Genomic DNA, 18,659 nt, shown 5'->3' with positions numbered 1-18,659 from the left:
CGGAAAGACAACCGGCTGGGGTTGGGCAGGCTCACAGCCCCTAGTTAACAGAGGGTGTGGTAGGTGCCCAACAGGAAATGCTGAGTCATCATGTTCCTACCTCATACAAAGGAGCCCAGACACCACTTCCTGTTGTTTTTCACATGGCTGACCTTGCCCAGTGACAACTTTCATGGGTTCTTGGCCTTGCTGCTATGTTGTCTGGTTCCCAGTGCCCTGTTTTAATGACTTTCAACTCCTTAATGTTTTGCCATATGTAATGATAGCAGTCATTCCTTACGTGCCCTGTTTCTTGCTTAGTATTGTAGTCCAAACTGAGCTTGTGCCAGATTTCTAGTTCCTGTCAGTGCCCAGGTGTTGGATTGCTGTGGACTTGTGGACTTGGTTCAGTAAGACCACACCATAGCTGGGTTTTCGGTTAACAGTCATATAAGTTTTTCCCTTAAGCTCTGGCATAGGCCCAAATTATTCTGAGTTAAATATGAATGTGTAGACACATCTAGAATCCTTGGACTGAAAGTTTTTTTATCCAAACGGTTTTTAGGCCATTTTCAATGTTTTCTTGATTTTCAGTTTTTCAGCTTCATTTTCCTCCTCCATTTCTATTTTCTGGACTTGAATTTATTTTTCTTTTCTTTTTTGGGGGGGGTGGTTTGAGGGGGAAATTTACCAAATGGAGGATGAGATGTGGAGGAAATTTCAAATGAGGACGATCTATTGTCTGCTGCCAAAATTAGAGCATCAGCTTAGCTTCATGTAATTGGACCATAGTTCTTAGAAACTTAAAAATAAAGAAAAACTATAGAAAAAAAGTTTCTCTATAGGAAAACTACAGAAAACAAACAAAAAAACTGATGGACAAGATCCAACTTGTGACCTGTATTCATGTGAAGTGGGATAACTGTTTTGACAAGCAAGAGTGTCCCATCTGTTTTTATGCTTCTCCTCAATATAAGAGGCTGGTGATACACAGCACAGTTTGGTGTTGTTTGTGGAGTATTCAGGTGGGTGGAGCAGATACTGGTGGAGGGAGGAGGGAAGACCATGTTAGAAGTTGATAAAGCAAGTTCAAGCTGGGTAGTGGCTAAGGATTTAGAATATTTCAGATAGAAAGGCCCAGATAGGATATTTTAAAATTTACTTAAAGGAACAAAGAAAACATTTTTAATCTACTTTTCATTGATGAGAAAGTGGGCTGATAAAGGTATTTAGACTCCTGAAAATTTACTTGAGTTGTTCCTTTGGTTCTAGAATCTCTTTAGTTTTATTTAATTCCAGCAAAGATCATTTTGTTGGAATAGTCTTGTTTTGAACCTAGATTTGAATTTATCATATGAACCAAGTTAGAAGGGAAAAGATTCAGAATCAATTAGTGAAAAGTAACAAACAAGTCAGTAGAAATAGAAACAAAAGTTTGACTGTGGATGACTTCCAAGGGCCTAGGTAACCCTATAGGCAGGTGAACCTATAATAGTTGCTTTCCCTGGAGACAGTTGTAGGGGAGGAAACTGACGAAGGGGTGCAGTTGACTCATATCCACAGCCCTGCTCACCTCCCCTGCCCTGAAACTCCAGGTCAGCTGGGCCCTGTGCACTGCAGAAATGAGCCCTGATTTTGTAATGGAAACATAAGCATGAATTAGGACTAACAGGAATCCTAACTAACAGTAGCTCAGGCTTTTTTTTATTTGTCCTGATGCAGCTTCAGAGACTGTTGGCAGATGAGAGAGAGAGAGAGAGAGAGAGAGCGCATGCCTTTCCTCTCCTCTCCCTTCCTGCCTTCTTTCTTCTTTCTCTCTCTCCCTCCTTCCTCCTTTTCTCCCTCCTTTTCTCTTCTCCCTCCCTGCCTCCCACCCTTCCTCCCTCCCCTACCCCGCCTTTCTTTCTTTTTTAGAACTTAGGAGGCATCAGAGAAGCAAGGCTAGTTATGCAACTCATCTGCCTCTCTGAGTAGGTGGATTACCATGACATGGTGATGATGAATTTTTTGGATTTTGAGTATATATAGGTATTACCACACACACCCTGGTGAATATTCTCATTATTATGTCATCATTATTCACACCCTGGTGAATATTCTCATCTTTGAGATCGTGTTGGTCTCATCTCGGCTTATTGGGAGGAGAATTAATGCAATAATGCGCACGAAGCGCCCAGGGCGGTGTCTGTCACACAATATGTGTTCAGAAATGCTAGTGGTAATGGTAGTAATAATGTAATGGTGGTAGTAAAAGAGTGTTATAGTAATAATCAACATTGATACTATTAAGAATAATTTGATTATTACTGGATTTTAATAATGGTAAGCAAAATGATACTTTGAAACTTTCATCAAGTCCTTTTTTTATTTCAGGAATATAAATTGGCGCTTTTACAGTGCTATGGAAGGTATCTTCAGCAGTTCACTATCAACTTTGATGAGAACAAAGCAGACGTGAATCAGTTCAAAATGGCCTTTTTCCCAAAAGGCTTTGGAGACAAAACTGCAGCACATACAGTAAGATGAAAGCAGTAGCTATTTTAGCCACAATTTATGATTAGCCATGTAATGTATTCTTTAGTTGACAGCTTCTAAATGTCTTTCATTTGCTTAGCATGGCATTTGCTTGTGTGCTGTAAGTTGCTTAATAAATGTTTTCTGTGATGGATAAGAAAGTGCACTTATTAAACTTTGTAAAGATGTTTTGGAGATTGTGTCATAATAATCACTCATTCTTCCAGCAGATGGTTATTATTAATATAATAACTAATATTTGTAGAGTGCTTTTAGTTTACAAAGTGCTTTGGAAAACATATTTGATCCTCAATAACCTTATGAATTAGAAACTATTATTACCCTTATTTCACAAAAGAGAGAAAGAAAGCTAACAGCACAGTTAGTTAACTAGTGTCTCAGGAGATCAAACATAGATCTTTTAATACAAAAAAATGTGATGCTTTATTTCTAATATACCAGTATTATTTTTATGTTAATTGCTACCATTGATTCACTGGACGAGGGGTTACCAGGTGCTATACTCTTCCGTATGCATTATATGAATTGTCTTCTTGTAGCTTGATTACAGTCCTAGAAGGTGGGTACTGTAATACCTCTTTTACAGATGAGGAAACAGAGACTAAGAAATAAAGCAATGGGGGCACCTGGGTGGCTCAGTCATTAAGCGTCTGCCTTCGGCTCAGGTCATGGTCCCAGGGTCCTGGGATCGAGCCCCACATCGGGCTCCCTGCTCCGCGGGAAGCCTGCTTCTCCCTCTCCCACTCCCCCTGCTTTTGTTCCTGCTTTCGCTGTGTCTCTCTCTGTCAAATAAATAAATAAAATCTAAAAAAAAAAAAAAAAGATAAAAAGAAATAAAGCAATGGGCAGAGTTGGTGTTTGAGCCCGAATCAGTCTGATTCCAAAGCTATGTTATTCCAAACTTGGCGATTATTCAAGGCTTTGGAAACAACATATAGTTTACTAGCAGCAAATCACAAGACATGTTTGGGGCATATTAAGCAGTTCAATTTGGGTGTACCATAAGTACTGAATAAGAATACCAGGCAATATAAATTGGCATCCCACTGGGAAGAGTACTGAATGAAAAGCTTAGGAGTTTAGACTTTTAAGTCCCCTCCTGTGCCACCCTGGTCCACGGCCCTATCTTTTTTTCTTGTACTGTTGTGTGATTCTGCTTCCACCCAGCCTCTCTGGCTTAGTACCAGTGCACTGGTGAGCTCCTTCTAGAACGCTCGTATCCTAGATATCTGTGTGGATCATCCATCCCTTCCTTCAGGTCTCTTACACTTCATGCTTTATTTTTCTTTATATTACTTATTATCATCAGATACATATTTATTTGCTTATGTTTTTATTGCCTGTCTCCCCTTCTAGAATATGAGCTTCATGAGGACAGGCACTGCTCTAATCTCTAACATCTAGTGCCTAGAACAGTGAATCAGTTCAAAACTGCCTTTTTCCCGGGCGCCTGGGTGGCTCAGTTGGTTAAGCGACTGCCTTCAGCTCGGGTCATGATCCTGGAGTCCTGGGATCGAGTCCCACATCAGGCTCCCTGCTCAGCAGGGAGTCTGCTTCTCCCTCTGACCCTCCTCCCTCTCATGCTCTCTCTCTATCATTCTCTCTCTCTCTCTCAATAAATAAATAAAAATCTTAAAAACAAAACAAAACAAAAAACAAAAAACTGCCTTTTTCCCAAAGGCTTTGGAGACAAAACTGCAGCACATACAGTAAGATGAAAGCAGTAGCTATTTTAGCCACAATTTATGATTAGCCATGCAATGTATTCTTTAGTTGACAGCTTCTAAATGTCTTTCATTTGCTTAGCATGGCATTTGCTTGTGTGCTGTAAGTTGCTTAATACATGTTTTCCGTGATGGATAAGAAAGTGCACTTATTAAACTTTGTAAAGATGTTTTGGAGATTGTGTCACAATAATCATGTAATAGATATAATAGTGTGTAATAGGTGCTCAATAAAGCTTTACTAAGGGAATGAATAAATTAAGTGATATAGTCAGAATTATTAATCTAGAAGCACTACACTGAATAGATTAGAAGGACAAAGACTAGAGGCAGATGGTAAAGCAGTGAAGCCAATGTAAGGGTATGCCAGCAGGACTGTTGTGAAGGGCATGAAAAACTATGAAGAATTTGGTTTTTTACACGCTAAGTTTGAGGTTCTGGCACACTGTGTTTCTCAATAAATATGTATAAAGTAAGTGACTAAGAGAATGAATGGATTGAAAATGTAGTCCAGTAGGAACTGGACAATGAAGACCTCATAGGTCTTGAGAAGTTTTGTTAGAGAAACAGCTTCTGGAGTTAAATGCATAAAAATCAGATGAAGCAGTAATGTAGAATTTACTGTCAAAATATTTGTGTGCAAAGATACTCAGTTATTTCATGATCCCCCTTGTATGGACTGTAGGAGGCATTGTGGCCGAGCTGGTAAGGATCTGGTCTCTAGAGCCAGCCTGCCTGGGTGCAAAGAGCTGCTGTGCCACTTCCTAAAGTTGGGACACCAGAGAAGTCATGTAATTTCTTTGTGTCTTAGTTTCCTCATCTGTAAAACCAAAAGAATTATAAGACTTACCTCAAAGGATTGTTTTAGGATTGCTGAGATAATAAAAGACTTAGAATAGGGCCAGACACTAAAAAAATACGATGCTAGGAATAGTATACATGGATCCCAGTGGGAAATCCCATGTAGTCGAAGAAGGCCCATTTGTGCTATTGTGTGTGCACTCCCACAGCTTTAGCAGTAGTGATGATTCTCTAGCCAAAATCTCTCTTCTGAGATTTATGTCACGACCATCTCACACTCCACATATCCTAAACTGAACTCATTCCCTTTCCTCCATAATTGGCACCAACTACTCACCCAACTACTCTAGACCGCTTTCTCTCTCTTACCTCCCACATCTAAATCCCATGGACTTGCGGGGCGCCTGGGTCACTCAGTTAGTCAAGTGTCTGCCTTCTGCTCAGGTCATGATCCCAGGATCCTGGGATCAAGCCCCACATCGGGCTCCCTGCTCAGCAGGGAGTCTGATTCTCCCTCTGCCCCTTCCCCGACTCATGCTCTCTCTCTCTCTCACTCACTTTCTCTCTCTCAAATCAATAAAATATTAAAAAATTATAAAACCCATTGAATCAGACAAAACTTAAATTTTTCCTTTTGCGGTGTGCCTGCGTGGCAAAGTTGGTTGGGCATCTGACTCTTGGTTTCTGCTGGGGTTATGGTCGCCAGTCCTGGGATTGAGCTCCACATCAGGCTCTGCACTCAGTGTGGGGTCTGCTTAGGATTCTTCCTCTCCCTCTGCCCCTCCCCCACCCCATTTTTTTTTTGTTTTTTAAAGATTTTATTTAAGAGAGAGAGAAGGAGAGATAGTGAGAGAGTACAAGCCAGGAGGAGAGGGAAAAGCAGGCTCCCTGCTGAGCAAGGAGCCTGATGCGGGGCTTGATCCCAGGGCCCTGGGATCATGACCTGAGCCGAAGGCATTTGCGTAACGACTGAGCCACCCAGGTGCCCGTTGAGCATGCACACATGTGCTCATGCTCTCTCAAATAAAATCTTAAAAAAAAAAACTTTTCTTCCTCTTCATCCCTGATTCCATCACCCATTTCAGGACCCTGTTATCTCTGGACTACCTCAAAGGCCTTTGATCTCTCCTAGTTTCCCTGCTTGTAGCTTTGTGCCCATCCTCTGCTTTTCATTTTCCACACTTCTGTCAGAATTAACTTCTAAACTTCTGAATTATAAATCAAATCATTTTATTCCACTGCCCTTTGACTTTCTCCTTTGGCTAAAGTCCATATTTCTTGGAATGATATGGAATGCACTCCATGTTCTGACCATGTACCACCTTAATAGCCTAATCTCTCTCTCTCTTTTTAAAGATTTTATTTTTAAGTAATCTCTACACCTACTTGGGGCTCAGACTCGATGACCCTGAGATCAGGAGTGGCATGCTCCACCAACTGAGCCAGCTGGGAGCCCCAAAGCTGATTTTTTGTAGTAATCTCTACACCTAACATGGGGCTGGAACTCATGACTCCAAGATCAATAGTTGAATGGTCTTCCAACTGAGCCAGCCAGGCACCCCTAATCTCTTTATTTTAAGCCTTTTTACCCAAACTTATAAAGGACTTTCAATTCAGTGACCACAGCAGCCACTTTAAGCATTCCTAACATTGCCTGTGCCTGGAATGCTTTTCCTTCTGCCCAAGAGCAGAGGCCACATCTTCTTCATCCTTGAGTCCCTATTGCTTAGCAGAGTGTGACAAATAGAGGTGCACAACAAACATTTACTGAATGAATTATGTAAATGGTAATAATTGCATCCAGATTAAGAAGTTAAAATACTACGAGGAGGGTTTACAAAATGTGATTCAATTCTATATTGTTGGAAATAGAATTTGTACCTTTTTTGGCTTTTGAAATTTTTATGATTAAGGACAAGTAAGCCTAACTAAATGGATGCTTTGAAGAAACCTCTTTTACCACATTTCTTTCCGTATGTCTTAGTCCTTGAGGGCTGTTATAACAAAAATCCATAGACTGGATGGTCTAAATAACACTTATTTCTCTCAGTTCCGGAGGCTGGGAACCACAAAGTTAAGGTGCTAGAAGGTTTGGTGTCTGGGGAGGGCCCACTTCCTGCTTCGTAGATGGCTCTCCTCTCTCTGTGTCCTCACATGGTAGAAGGCAGTAGGGAGCTCTTTGGGGTTCTCTTTTATGAGGGCACTAATCTCGTTCATGAAAGCTCCACCTTCATGACAGTCTCTTCCTAAAGACCTCACATCCAAATACTGTCACACTAGGGATTAGGTTTCAATATATACAATTGGTGGGGGACACAAACATTCAGTCTATAGCAGTATATAAGCTATTTAAACAGAATCATTTCTATTTTATTTTTTCACATTTTAAGAAATGCTTTTCTAGGTTGCATGAACCTTATTTATATTCTTATTTATATTTTCCCTATGTTTCAGTTTCACGCTTTAAGTGGCAGAAATATTTGCAACTATGAGCTGGTCTGTGACAATGATGTGAACCTGAAGAATAAAGACTCTGTGAGCCAGTGTCTGCATATTTTGTCCTCCTTAAGACTTATCATGCAGCTGGCTTTGCCACAGGAACACCTTTGCTGGATTATCTTTAATGGTACGTGCCAATGTCTTCTATTTCTCATCATGACTTTCAGGAGGTTATTTAAATGCCAAGTTTGATAGTAATTTGATTGACTATCTTGGCTAAATGGGTGATGGGTATTAAGGAAGGCACTTGTGTTGAGCATTGGGTGTTACATGTAAGTGATGAATCACTAAATTCTACTCCTGAAACTAATATTACACTGTATGTTAACTAACTAGAATGTAAATAAAAATTAAAAAAACCCAAAAAACCAAATTACATATCCAAATTCTAAAAAATGTCTTCAAATATAAATAAATAATTTCTTTTTAAAAAAAACCCATTCATTTCATAATAGGATGATTTTGGGGATTTTGTTTTTGTCTTTTTTATATTTTTGTTTGTCCTCATAAGCAGGAAAAGCATGCCTTTGGGCTTCCTGCTCAAGGGAGGGTCAGAGCCTGTGGGGATAGTCAGTTTCAGGTATGAAGAAATAGGGGCCATGGTTAATAAACAAATATAGGTGGAAAAGGATCAAAGGACTGCTGCAGGTTAGATTGGTTCTAAGCATCATCCATTTATTGGTCCTTTCCTCAAATACTTTGTCCAGTGACTATTGCTTTTTACCTATCAACCTTCTCCTCCTACTTGCTTTTGAGAGAGGAGCTTTGAGAATGTATGTGTATGTATGTGTGTATGGTGTATTTATATACATATCTACATTGTATAGATACAAATATACATATATGCATTATATTTGTCTTGTGAAATGAATCATATCAAAATACAGCATCAGCTTTTCTCTTTAGGGAGTTACAACTTAAATTCAATTTAAATTCTTTTTAAAGTTATAGTCAGTCACCTACTATATTGATCTCTGGATAATTTCTTAAAAGGAAAATGACAGTGTGTTCTATGTGTGTAAGACCAGGACAAAATAACTTGAAAGAAAACATATTGGATTTTCCCTCATCCATGGCAACTGAAAGTACATTTCCTAGCCTTTTCCCTCCTCCTCCTCCCCAAGTAATTTTTTTTTGACATTTTGATTGAAATTGGACCTTATTACATTTGCTGCCTGAGATGAGGCTGATTTTGGAAGAAATTTTCAGTCCAGTGACTATTAAGCTTTTTTGCCTGATCATCCTCAAGAAGATCTGTGATTCCCTGAGTAGCCATTGCCGTCCTTCCCCCTGAGTTGCTCACATATCTTGGCAGGGACCGAGCAGGACCAGAGGTTCTGTGCTCAGGAAGGAGTGGTAGGCCTGAGGGTTGGGGCCTGCAGTTGGGCCTTGCTTGAGAGGTGGAATAATTCCCTGTCTGGGGTCTATTTAAGATCACATGCAAGAAATCCCAATATTCTAAAAACAAAACAAAACACCAATTTCTGTATCTTCTATATACCTTTATTTGGTGTGTGCTTTTTTATACATATGGTCATGCTCTGGATTTTATTCTGTTTCCTAAATATTTTTTTACTCAATACCATGGTTTTAGAACAGAACGAGGTTCCTATATGTAAATCTAGTTCGTTAATTCTGCCTCTTGAATTGTATTCCACCCCTCGAGATGGGCACCTGGCTTGCCCTACCTCTATAATTGCACAAATGATTCTGTGATGAATATTCTTTTTTTTTTTTAAAGATTTTATTTATTTATTTGAGAGAGACAGAGAGAGAGAGCACATGAGAGGGGGGAGGGCCAGAGGGAGAAGCAGACTCCCCGCTGAGCAGGGAGCCTGATGCGGGACTTGATCCAGGGACTCCAGGATCGTGACCTGAGCCGAAGGCAGTCGCTTAACCAACTGGCCACCCAGGCGCCCTGTGATGAATATTCTTATGTGTGTCCTTTTATAATCCTGTGTTAGAGTTTTCTGGGATTTTTGTCCAGGAGTAGGATTGCTGGGTTGTGGAAGATGCATATACTTAGTTTTGCTAATTACTGTTCCTGTTTTAATGAAGTCATCTCAAAGTTATCAAGTGCCAGACATTGTTCTAAGTGCTAGGGACACAGGAGTGGACAATAGACAAAAACTCTGTTCTCATGCTTACATAATGCTTCAGGGAGATGATAAAAATTAAATGGTGTGTCAGATAGCGATGAATACTACGGAGAAAAATAAAGCTAAGAAGGGGATAGGGAGAGCCGAGGTTGGGCTGGGGCTGAGCTGCTATTTTAAACAGAATGGTCAGGGAAGGCCTCACTGAGATGACACTTGAGTAAACACCTGACTGAGACATCTGGATATTTCGGGGGAGGGCATTCCGACTGGGGGATTAACAAATGCAAAGACCTTGTAGTTTTTAAAGTTTGGCGTTTGAGTAATGAAAAATAAATTGACCTACTGTCAATTTATCAAAAAGCATTTCACCTTTTCTGTTCGACATTAATACCGATTCTCTTTACTTTTAATTGACTATTAACAAATACACTCTCTTGGTTTCTTAAGATAGTTAATCAGTTTTGGTTCTTTCACAAACTAACTGGGTGTATGACTATTACATAATACCTTACTTCACAACCAACCTGAACCCAACTCATTCAACCCTCATATAGCTGGATTATTTTGGTGGTGGCCATCTTTGATGAAAAGGAGTCACATGACAAGGCAATATACTCGTATTAGGGATTTGGTTAAAAATAAAACAAAACAAACTTCCAGAGATATCCCGAGATTGTAAAGATTCAACCTGTGTTCCATTTCATGTCATTTACTCTCTCTGTCAGGCTTCTGCAGTGGGAATTTGTGGGCCATGCCGAGATCCTGAACCATCAAAGAAGGATTCAGTTATAGTCAGGACATATTAGGTCTGGAAAGGTTAAAATCTCATTTTAAAAATACAGAGGGCCCTTGTCATTCTTGAGGGCAGTCTCCTGAGGTCTTCTGAAATTCCGCACTTCCTGTTACTGACATGTTTAATACAGGCTCCTGGCTTACACCTGAATCACATGTTCTGCGGGGAGGCATGAGTTGGCTGTGGGTATCCTTACTTGGTGACTTTTAAGATAAAGAAACATAGTCAGACAATTTCATTTTTAAAGATTAAGAGCAGAGGTCAACAAAGCCAAGTTGAGATAAGAATGCTGGGCTTGAGCTGTTAGTAGCCAAGTGGTTTCTTCCCCAGTGAATCTTACGTGAAATAACTAATCCCATGTCCTGGGGGCAGTCACACTAAGAAGGCTGAGTCCTTGAATGTTAAGGACCTAGTGCATTCTCCATAAAGTTTATGGTGCTGCAAGTGTTTAAAAGTTTATTCAGTATTTTTTGTCACGGACTTATGTAATTAATGTTTATTATGCTATGCTTACAAGTGTATTTTAGTCAGGTGATGTGTGTTTTGGAGCAGATGCTGTTTTCTCAGAAGCTTTTAAAGTTTAAGTGTGAACATGGATTCGTAATTGTTGAATTTGGATGGTTCTGAATTTTAGATCAGATATTTTATAGAAAATATTTAGACTACTTGTCATTATAATTACATGCTTTTTAAGGCACATTACCATCTTTGGGGTATGTTTATAGCACGATAATGTCCTTTGTATATAGAGAGATGTCTGGTGATGCTGTTCCCCACCCCTGCCCCAGCTCTGCCAGTTTTCTAGCCTTCTGTTTTCATTTAATTAATGGCCTGACCAAAAAAAAAAAAAAAATCATACTTGAATGGTCTTAAATAGGAGTTGGAAATGCTGTTTTTCACTAGAGTGCTTATAGGACATACCTTAATAAAGGGGCAAATATAATTATGATACTGCAAATAAATAAAATGGGAACTATTACATGTTTTGATTTTTAAATTATCATGAGCTTCCTTGTTAAGTATTGTGCCATTTTTTTTTTTTAATATTTTTATTTATTTATTTGACAGAGAGAGAGACACAGCGAGAGAGGGAACACAAGCAGGGGGAGAGGGAGAAGCAGGCTTCCCGCTGAGCAGGGAGCCCGATGCGGGGCTCTATCCCAGGACCCTGAGATCATGACCTGAGCTGAAGGCAGACACTTAACGACTGAGCCACCCAGGCGCCCCGCCATTTTGATTAAATATGTATCCTAATCTTATTTGGGGATAAATCTTTAGTTTTTCAGTCATAAAGAAACCATGGGCACCAATAGCATTTTATATAAATTAATAAAAACCACAGGGTGCATAAATTGTGCTACTTAAATATTTTTTTCAATATATTTCAAAACTTATGCTGCCTTTCAAATGAGGATAAAAGATTCCCATGTCAATGTACTTAAAATATGGTCAAATTAGTTCTTTTAATGATTTGGCTGCAAGTTACAAAAGAAATTGTAATGATTATAACTCTCTAACCATTACCAGACTTTCTCATAACTTCACTTGTTTTAGGAACTATAGATTTAAACTACAGAAATTAGACTATAAAATTTCCATTATTTAACTGTTAAACATGTTAACAGTCTTTTTCTTCATCTAGGTACCATTTACATTTACACCATTTGCAGAAAACTGATGATCATAGGTCAGTCTTCCAAGGTATGAAATTTACTGACAAGATATCTTGCCCTGTATTTCCTGTTTTTCTCAAGACTTTTGTTAGCATTGAGTGCTGAACAAAGAAAATTAGTGAAATTATATAACAAAATTTAATATAGTTTTACTGTTCTTTTACTTTAACATGATTCTCTCTAAAAATAAAAAGACAATAGCATACTAATGAAAAAAAAAAGAATTCCTAAAATTGATAGGTAATCTCCAGTGTCCCTCAGTCTCTCAGATTAGTCATTACTTGTCAACTTGATACTGAACATCCCTCTGGTAGCTATCTCTTTAGGTAGGGTGACCATCCATCCTGGCTTGCCGGGACAGTCCTGGTTAATGTCTGTTGTCCTAGAATAATTATTAATAGTGCTCCCTTTCACTCCTTAAAGTATTATGGTTTGGATGACAAACTGTGGTGACTTTATTTATGTTTGCTATGGAGTTTGGACTTCATTCTCCTCCACCAGCTTGGACTTGACTTACGGCCCACATGCTAGTTGGGTGAATGTCCACCTAAACATTGTCCCATTTATGAGCTGAGGGCAACGGGTCTTTATTTTATAATAAGATTCATACTTACTAGTACTTACTGCTCAGTTTTAGCTTGAGGAAGTGGCTGACACTTCCCTTCAATGTTGGTAGCACTTTTGTCTGTAGGAGACATATTTATTCCATGTGTCCACGTCCAGTCATTGGAATGTAGGCCAAGAAGGGAGAATACACTTCCGTTGAGAGCAGGCTTGAATTGTTTCTGGTATCTGAAACGTTACTGCTTTATTTATTTATTTATTTATTTATTTTACTGCATGCGAAACCTTATACTGAATATTCTAATACTCAGTGCAGTTACTTTTTTTCTTATTTCCTCAAAATATAGCCAAGTATCTTAAAATTTGACAATGCTTAAAAAATAAAAATGGAAGCAAAGATACTTGCATGCTCAATGCATAACATTAATTATGTGTTCTCTCTCTGTTTAGTTCCTCACATTTAAAAGCTCTATTACTGACAGTGACTCGAGCAAGCTCTGTGCCAGTGTTTTGGATGTAAATTGAAATGAGGGGAGACTGTCTCATGAATAATGTAAATGTGGCCTACACACTATTCCAACAATTCTACATTCAGTTCCAGATGATTTCCTAAAGAGGATTTGCATACTCTTGTTGCACTTGCTGTAGCAACAAACCCTGCTGCACAGAGCCATCGTGGTTTGGTCTGCTACAGCTTTTGTCTGCCGAAACCTCGAAGGGCAGAGCTCTCTGTGCCCAGATGGAACTGTTAGTGTTTGTACTTAGTAATGCTGAGAGAATTTTACTTTAATGTGATAGTCATCTTAAAATAATTTTATTTAGATCCTGCATAAGACATCTCCCCTCCCCCTTATTGAACTTGAGCTTTTGTCTGACAAGATAAGGGCTGAAGGAGGATAGTTCTGTGGTCCCAGTCTTGTGGGATAGGAGTAGGGGGAGTGAGGGATGCAAGAATTTGGGGTGGTGGGTGGTTGTACAGTTGGCACTTGAAGATTGGAATGAGATTCTTTCAGTTTGTTCACTATAATACATTTCACGGAAATTAATAATTTTCACCCAGAAATTCCCAAGCCCTCAGCTGGCGAGTTGATTCCTGAGCTGAGGCTATAAATGAACTTGATGGGTCCATCTAATGGGGACAAGCCCTTGGAGGTCCAGCCACATCTGAGCACTTCTGAGTGTGAGCAGTTTTAGAATTTGAGTCTGTCGTAGCATACAGCAGAAAGAGAAACAGACATGGGATCCCCAGGCTTTTCCTGGTGTCATCCTAGAGCCATCTAAGCTCCTGTTCCTACAGGATCTAGACAGTATGGCTACCATTTGTTATTACTATTGAATCCCTACTATGTGTTAGGTATTACGTGAAGGGCTTTGCATATATAATGCTCAGTATAGTCTTACGAGGTGTGCATCTATCTCATCATCATCATCATTTGTCAAATGAATGCCTGCCATTTATCAGGTATGCTGCCAAGCACCTTCTTCACATATTATCTCATTTAATCCTCATACCACCACTTTGAGAAAGGTGCTATTACTACCTTCATCTTAAAGATGAGGCTGAGGCTCAGTGTCTCACAGAGAGGTGTAGCGGAGGCCAATGCTATACTGTAACTGTACTGCTTCTCAACAACGTGAGAGTAATGCGTGCCTGTTGACTAAGTCCAGCCCTGTCATGACCCATCCTGTCTTGGCCCACCTACTCGAATGGAGGAGCCCTGTAGGAGGGTTAATAGTTTTCGACATGACTCTATTCCTGAAGATGTCCTGAAGACCAGGACTGACCAGGGACTTTTCCCCAGATGCGAAACATTTAGACCTTCGTGCTCAGACAGGTCACCCGCCTAACCTTAGGGAGTGGAGGGAGGCCAGATTTCTGAAGCCTCGTTTCCTAAAGACATATGACAACTTCCCTTTCACTTATGGTTTAATCTGTAATTTCTTCTGAGGCATTTAAAACTGTAGTAGGGTACTCAGCAAACATTAGAGAAATACGGTAGAATCTATTCATTAAAAAAAAAAGTTGACTTCTGTTTCATTTTACTATAGAACTGAAATAGTTTAGTAAAATTTTGTGGTTTGAACAATTATTGTCAAATTATTCCACGTACCTTTACGTAAACTTCAAATCCAAACTTTGAAATGCCTCTCAGTGTTGTTTTCAGCCAAGGGTACAAGAGGACATAAATGGTGCTGCAGCGCCATCCTGTGGCTGAGATGATGAATCGCGTGTGTTTTTCCTGCTCAACACCTGAGCCATGCTCTTGCTGGGCTCTTATAACTGGGTTTTTCAAAAATTTTTTTCCCTTATAAAGAGAACAGTTCAGTGAAATCCCATCAACTTTTTTTTTTAAATTAATATAAATTCTTCTTCTGAGCTTTTAGGGGCAAGAAAAAAAGGCTACAAATTAAGTTTTTTTTTTTTTTTTTTTAGAAATGGCTTTTTCATCTTTAAACCTGACGGTTTTTCAGAACCCTAAGTGGAATGATGGGTTTTCAGAACTCTCCCTTTGTCAGGGCTGCCCCATATTGTGGAAGGAACGCTGCTGTACTTGGGAGTCCAAAGACCTGAATTCCAGCCCCAGCTCTGTTGCTTACAAGCAGTTTAGCCTCTTGGAGTTAGATTGGGTTACTTTTAAGGTCCCTCTGGCACTAAAATATGTGATCGGGGTCTTTTATTCTAAGTCTGAATATGAACCCAAATGTAATGTGAGCAATTGGTGACTAAAGCTATTTTTATTTTGAAATATGAAATTTTTAATATCAGGGATCCCAAGGGGTTTTGAAAAGATTGTGAATTTAAAGGGGGAAAACTTATACATGGTTTGATCCCATACCCCCATAAACCACAACAGTACATATGCAAAAATCCACGATAGGATTTTTGTGCGACAAATGTGAGAAAACTCGTTTGGATGACTGTTAATTCTACCTCAGTTCACAGCGTGGCAAGTTTAGCAAACAACAACAAGAACACAACCACAACAACAGCAATAAAGCAACCCTGGGCCCACTTAGTAGAGACGTAGTGTCCAGAACCAGGGACTGAAAGTTTCATTTTACTGTGGAGAAGGACTTTGGCAGCCTGGAGCAAAACCACGGGAGACTAACCATGATGGAGAAGGGAAGTGCAGTCCTAGGAGATCTAAAAAGCGCCCAGAGATGTTTATCCTGGAGAGAGAGAGATAGGGGAGATGCATAGGTGTTTTCCGATTCTTGGAAGGCTGTAAGTTGCAAGTGGGCTTGGGATGGTTTTGTGTTATTCCAGAAGGCATAACTAGGACCAGTGCACTGGAGGTATATCCAGGAGGATTTCATTTCAGATTAAGGAAGCACTTTTCATGTTTTAGAATTGTCTTCTGGTGGCATGTTCCTTGTTACTAGAGGTGAGAACTCTTGGACAGGGGAAGGTATAGGACATCTGGTGGTGGTGCCAGTGATATTGGTGGGGATGAAATCAGATTGACTTTCAGCCCTTTGAGTCTATGATTACTTGACACAGGTCCACATTTAGCACCATTAACTGGAGCTTTTTGATGAAGGTCAGTCAGTCAACACATATTTATGTAATATTTACCATTACATGCCAGATAGTTTTAGGAGATGGGGATATGGTGGTGAGCAAGACAGACAAGGTCCCTTTCCTGAGTGACTTTACATTCTGGGGGATGAGCTTAGTGGATAGCAAAGAATATTATAGTTCTGTGTCAAACTCTGCTCTACTTCCAGCACTCTCTTTTCCTCCGGAATCAAAACTGACTAGACAGTGGAGAATTCTGGCCTTTCAGGTTTCTTTCTCTTAGATGAGAAAGCTGAGATGCTTGCACATGTGTTGTATGTACTGTCTTTGAAGGCTCCAGAGATGGTAATAGGGTTTGAATGTTATCGGTGTTTTATCTATTTTTACTATTAAATACTATGTCAGTCTGCTGGGTTTGCTTTATGCATAGGAAGCTCCTGGATCATTTTGATGATTTGCCTTTTCAAGAGTTGACTATTACATATTTTTCCTTAATTACTTCCTCAATTATTGAGGGCCGAATTAGTTATTGGGAGAAGGACTTTATTCTGTTGCCCAAATTTATTATCATTATTTTCTTGAGAGACTCAAAGACTTGTTAGCTCTCCTGTGTTGATTCTGCTGACTTTAAGTTTGTCCACTGAATTCATTTAATAGCACTTGGGGTTATCTACTGTGTGCCTGGTAGGTACTCTTTCAGGTGCTGATGATGTAATAACAAAGTGCCATTCTTGTTTTCAAAGAGATTACAGTCTAGCTTTGGAATCACACCCATGTGAGCATATTAATGGCATTGGATGTAATGGAGATATGTAGGTATAGAAACATAATGTAAATTACCTCCTACACTGCTGTGGACACTTGACAGGTATTAATAAAAACCAGCTGAGTTCAGAGCACGTTAGGAGCTAAGAAGGAAGACATTCTAAAATCACTAACTTGAGATTTCGAGTTCTTGAAATTATTCCTTTACTTTTTAAATGCTTGTGTTCTCTTGACTTACCATCTATGGTATTTTTGGTTTAAGCAGTCAGCAACTTGTGCTCACGACTTCTAATTTGGTTACATTAGATAGAAATCGTCACTGATAGCTTAAAATGGAAACACATTCCAGTGTGCTCTTTCTCCCTCAGGCCTTGGAGTACCTCCTGTGGGCCAGCATGTGTATGGAGTTCTCGGTCCCCCTCCTGTCGGTCCGGTACTTGACGTGGAGAGCTACCCTTTACACTGCTGTCTGCCAGGGCTACTATGACTGCCAGGCTGGCATTCACGGAGAGGTGGGCCGCCTTCCATGCTCAGGATTCCAGTATTTAAAAATACAAGTTATGGGGCACCCGGGTGGCTCAGATGGTTAAGTGTCTGCCTTCGGCTCAGGTCGTGATCCCAGGGTCCCGGGATCGAGTCCCGCGTCGGGCTCCCTGCTCGGCGGGGAGCCTGCTTCTCTCCCTCTGCCTCTGCCTCTCTCTCTCACTCTGACTTTCATGAATAAATAAATAATAAAAAAAAAATTAAAAATACAAGTTATTCAGCATTTTCTTCTTCAGATGCCCAGCAACACAAACACAAACAGACAAACAAAACCTAAAGAATCGCACTGGGACAACACACAAGTCCCAGGGTTTATTTGCAGAAGTGTGCTTGGCTTCTCCATTCTTTTGATCTCTTGTTCTACATTCTGCTCTCTCCTTTCTTCTCCGTTCACTTCTGCCTCCTCTGCCCCTTTTCTGAACAGGATTTCGGATATCTTACCTTCCCCATTGGATGCTTGTATGCAAGTCACTTTCCTTCCAGTCTCCCTACTGTCCATTTGTCTTGCTTTTCTCTGCTTCCAGCTGCCATTTGTTTAATACGCCCGATTTCTTGTTTTTCTTCTTTTCCTGTGTGTCTCTTAGACCGAATACTCGAAATGTAACTTAGCCGCTAGGCGCTTCTGTTAGCCTTTATGGTACCTCTGTGTCCATGAACAAAGGTGCCGTCTCTACAGTACGTGGTAGCTGGCTTGTCAGTGGGTGAGGGCTTGGTGAGAATCAGAAGGAGGCACCCCTTCCTTCAGGCCTGCACAGAGTGCATGGTCTGCTGAGTGCAGGGGGGGCTGGATTGCAGCCCTCACTCAGCCTCTTGGCTGGAAGTCCTGTGCAGGACAGAGCCATCACAGCTGTACAAATCTTCTTTTTGTATCCTGTTCACAACCATCAGGCCGGTTAGCGGCTTCTTTACATTTAATGTTTCCTGCCCAAACTAATTCTGAAGGGTTGGGTGGTAGTGGCTCATCCTGAATAGCCTATTGCAGCCCTTGAGGGGTACATTTTCTAGCCTGGGGTACATTCTAGAAACTATTCACCATGCATGTACAGTTAGAGTGTACTAGCAGTGATATGTTTCTGTAGCTATTAAAATTGTCAGGGAAGGGAACATATACACAGTTTGGACGATTTGATTCCTATTGGAATTCTTCCTTATTGGAAAGTTTAA

General features: G+C 40.1%; 1 protein-coding gene across 1 annotated transcript in view; it reads left to right on the top strand.

Annotated features, from left to right (window-relative positions):
- The window catches only part of CFAP54 (cilia and flagella associated protein 54), a 295,241-nt gene that overhangs the window by 9,064 nt on the left and 267,518 nt on the right, over positions 1-18,659 (top strand). The window contains exons 3-6 of the mRNA XM_064590760.1: positions 2,353-2,496; positions 7,494-7,665; positions 12,073-12,131; positions 17,321-17,464. Of these exons, the coding sequence (XP_064446830.1) occupies positions 2,353-2,496; positions 7,494-7,665; positions 12,073-12,131; positions 17,321-17,464 (519 nt within the window). The remainder of the gene's footprint in view (positions 1-2,352; positions 2,497-7,493; positions 7,666-12,072; positions 12,132-17,320; positions 17,465-18,659) is intronic.

Source organism: Mirounga angustirostris, unplaced genomic scaffold, assembly GCF_029215605.1.
Source record: "Mirounga angustirostris isolate CCGP_5_RB_7025 unplaced genomic scaffold, mMirAng1.0.hap1 SCAF_5, whole genome shotgun sequence".
NCBI lineage: Eukaryota > Metazoa > Chordata > Mammalia > Carnivora > Phocidae > Mirounga > Mirounga angustirostris.
Note: the sequence above shows the minus strand (reverse complement) of the source record. Positions and strands in the feature narration are given on the sequence as shown.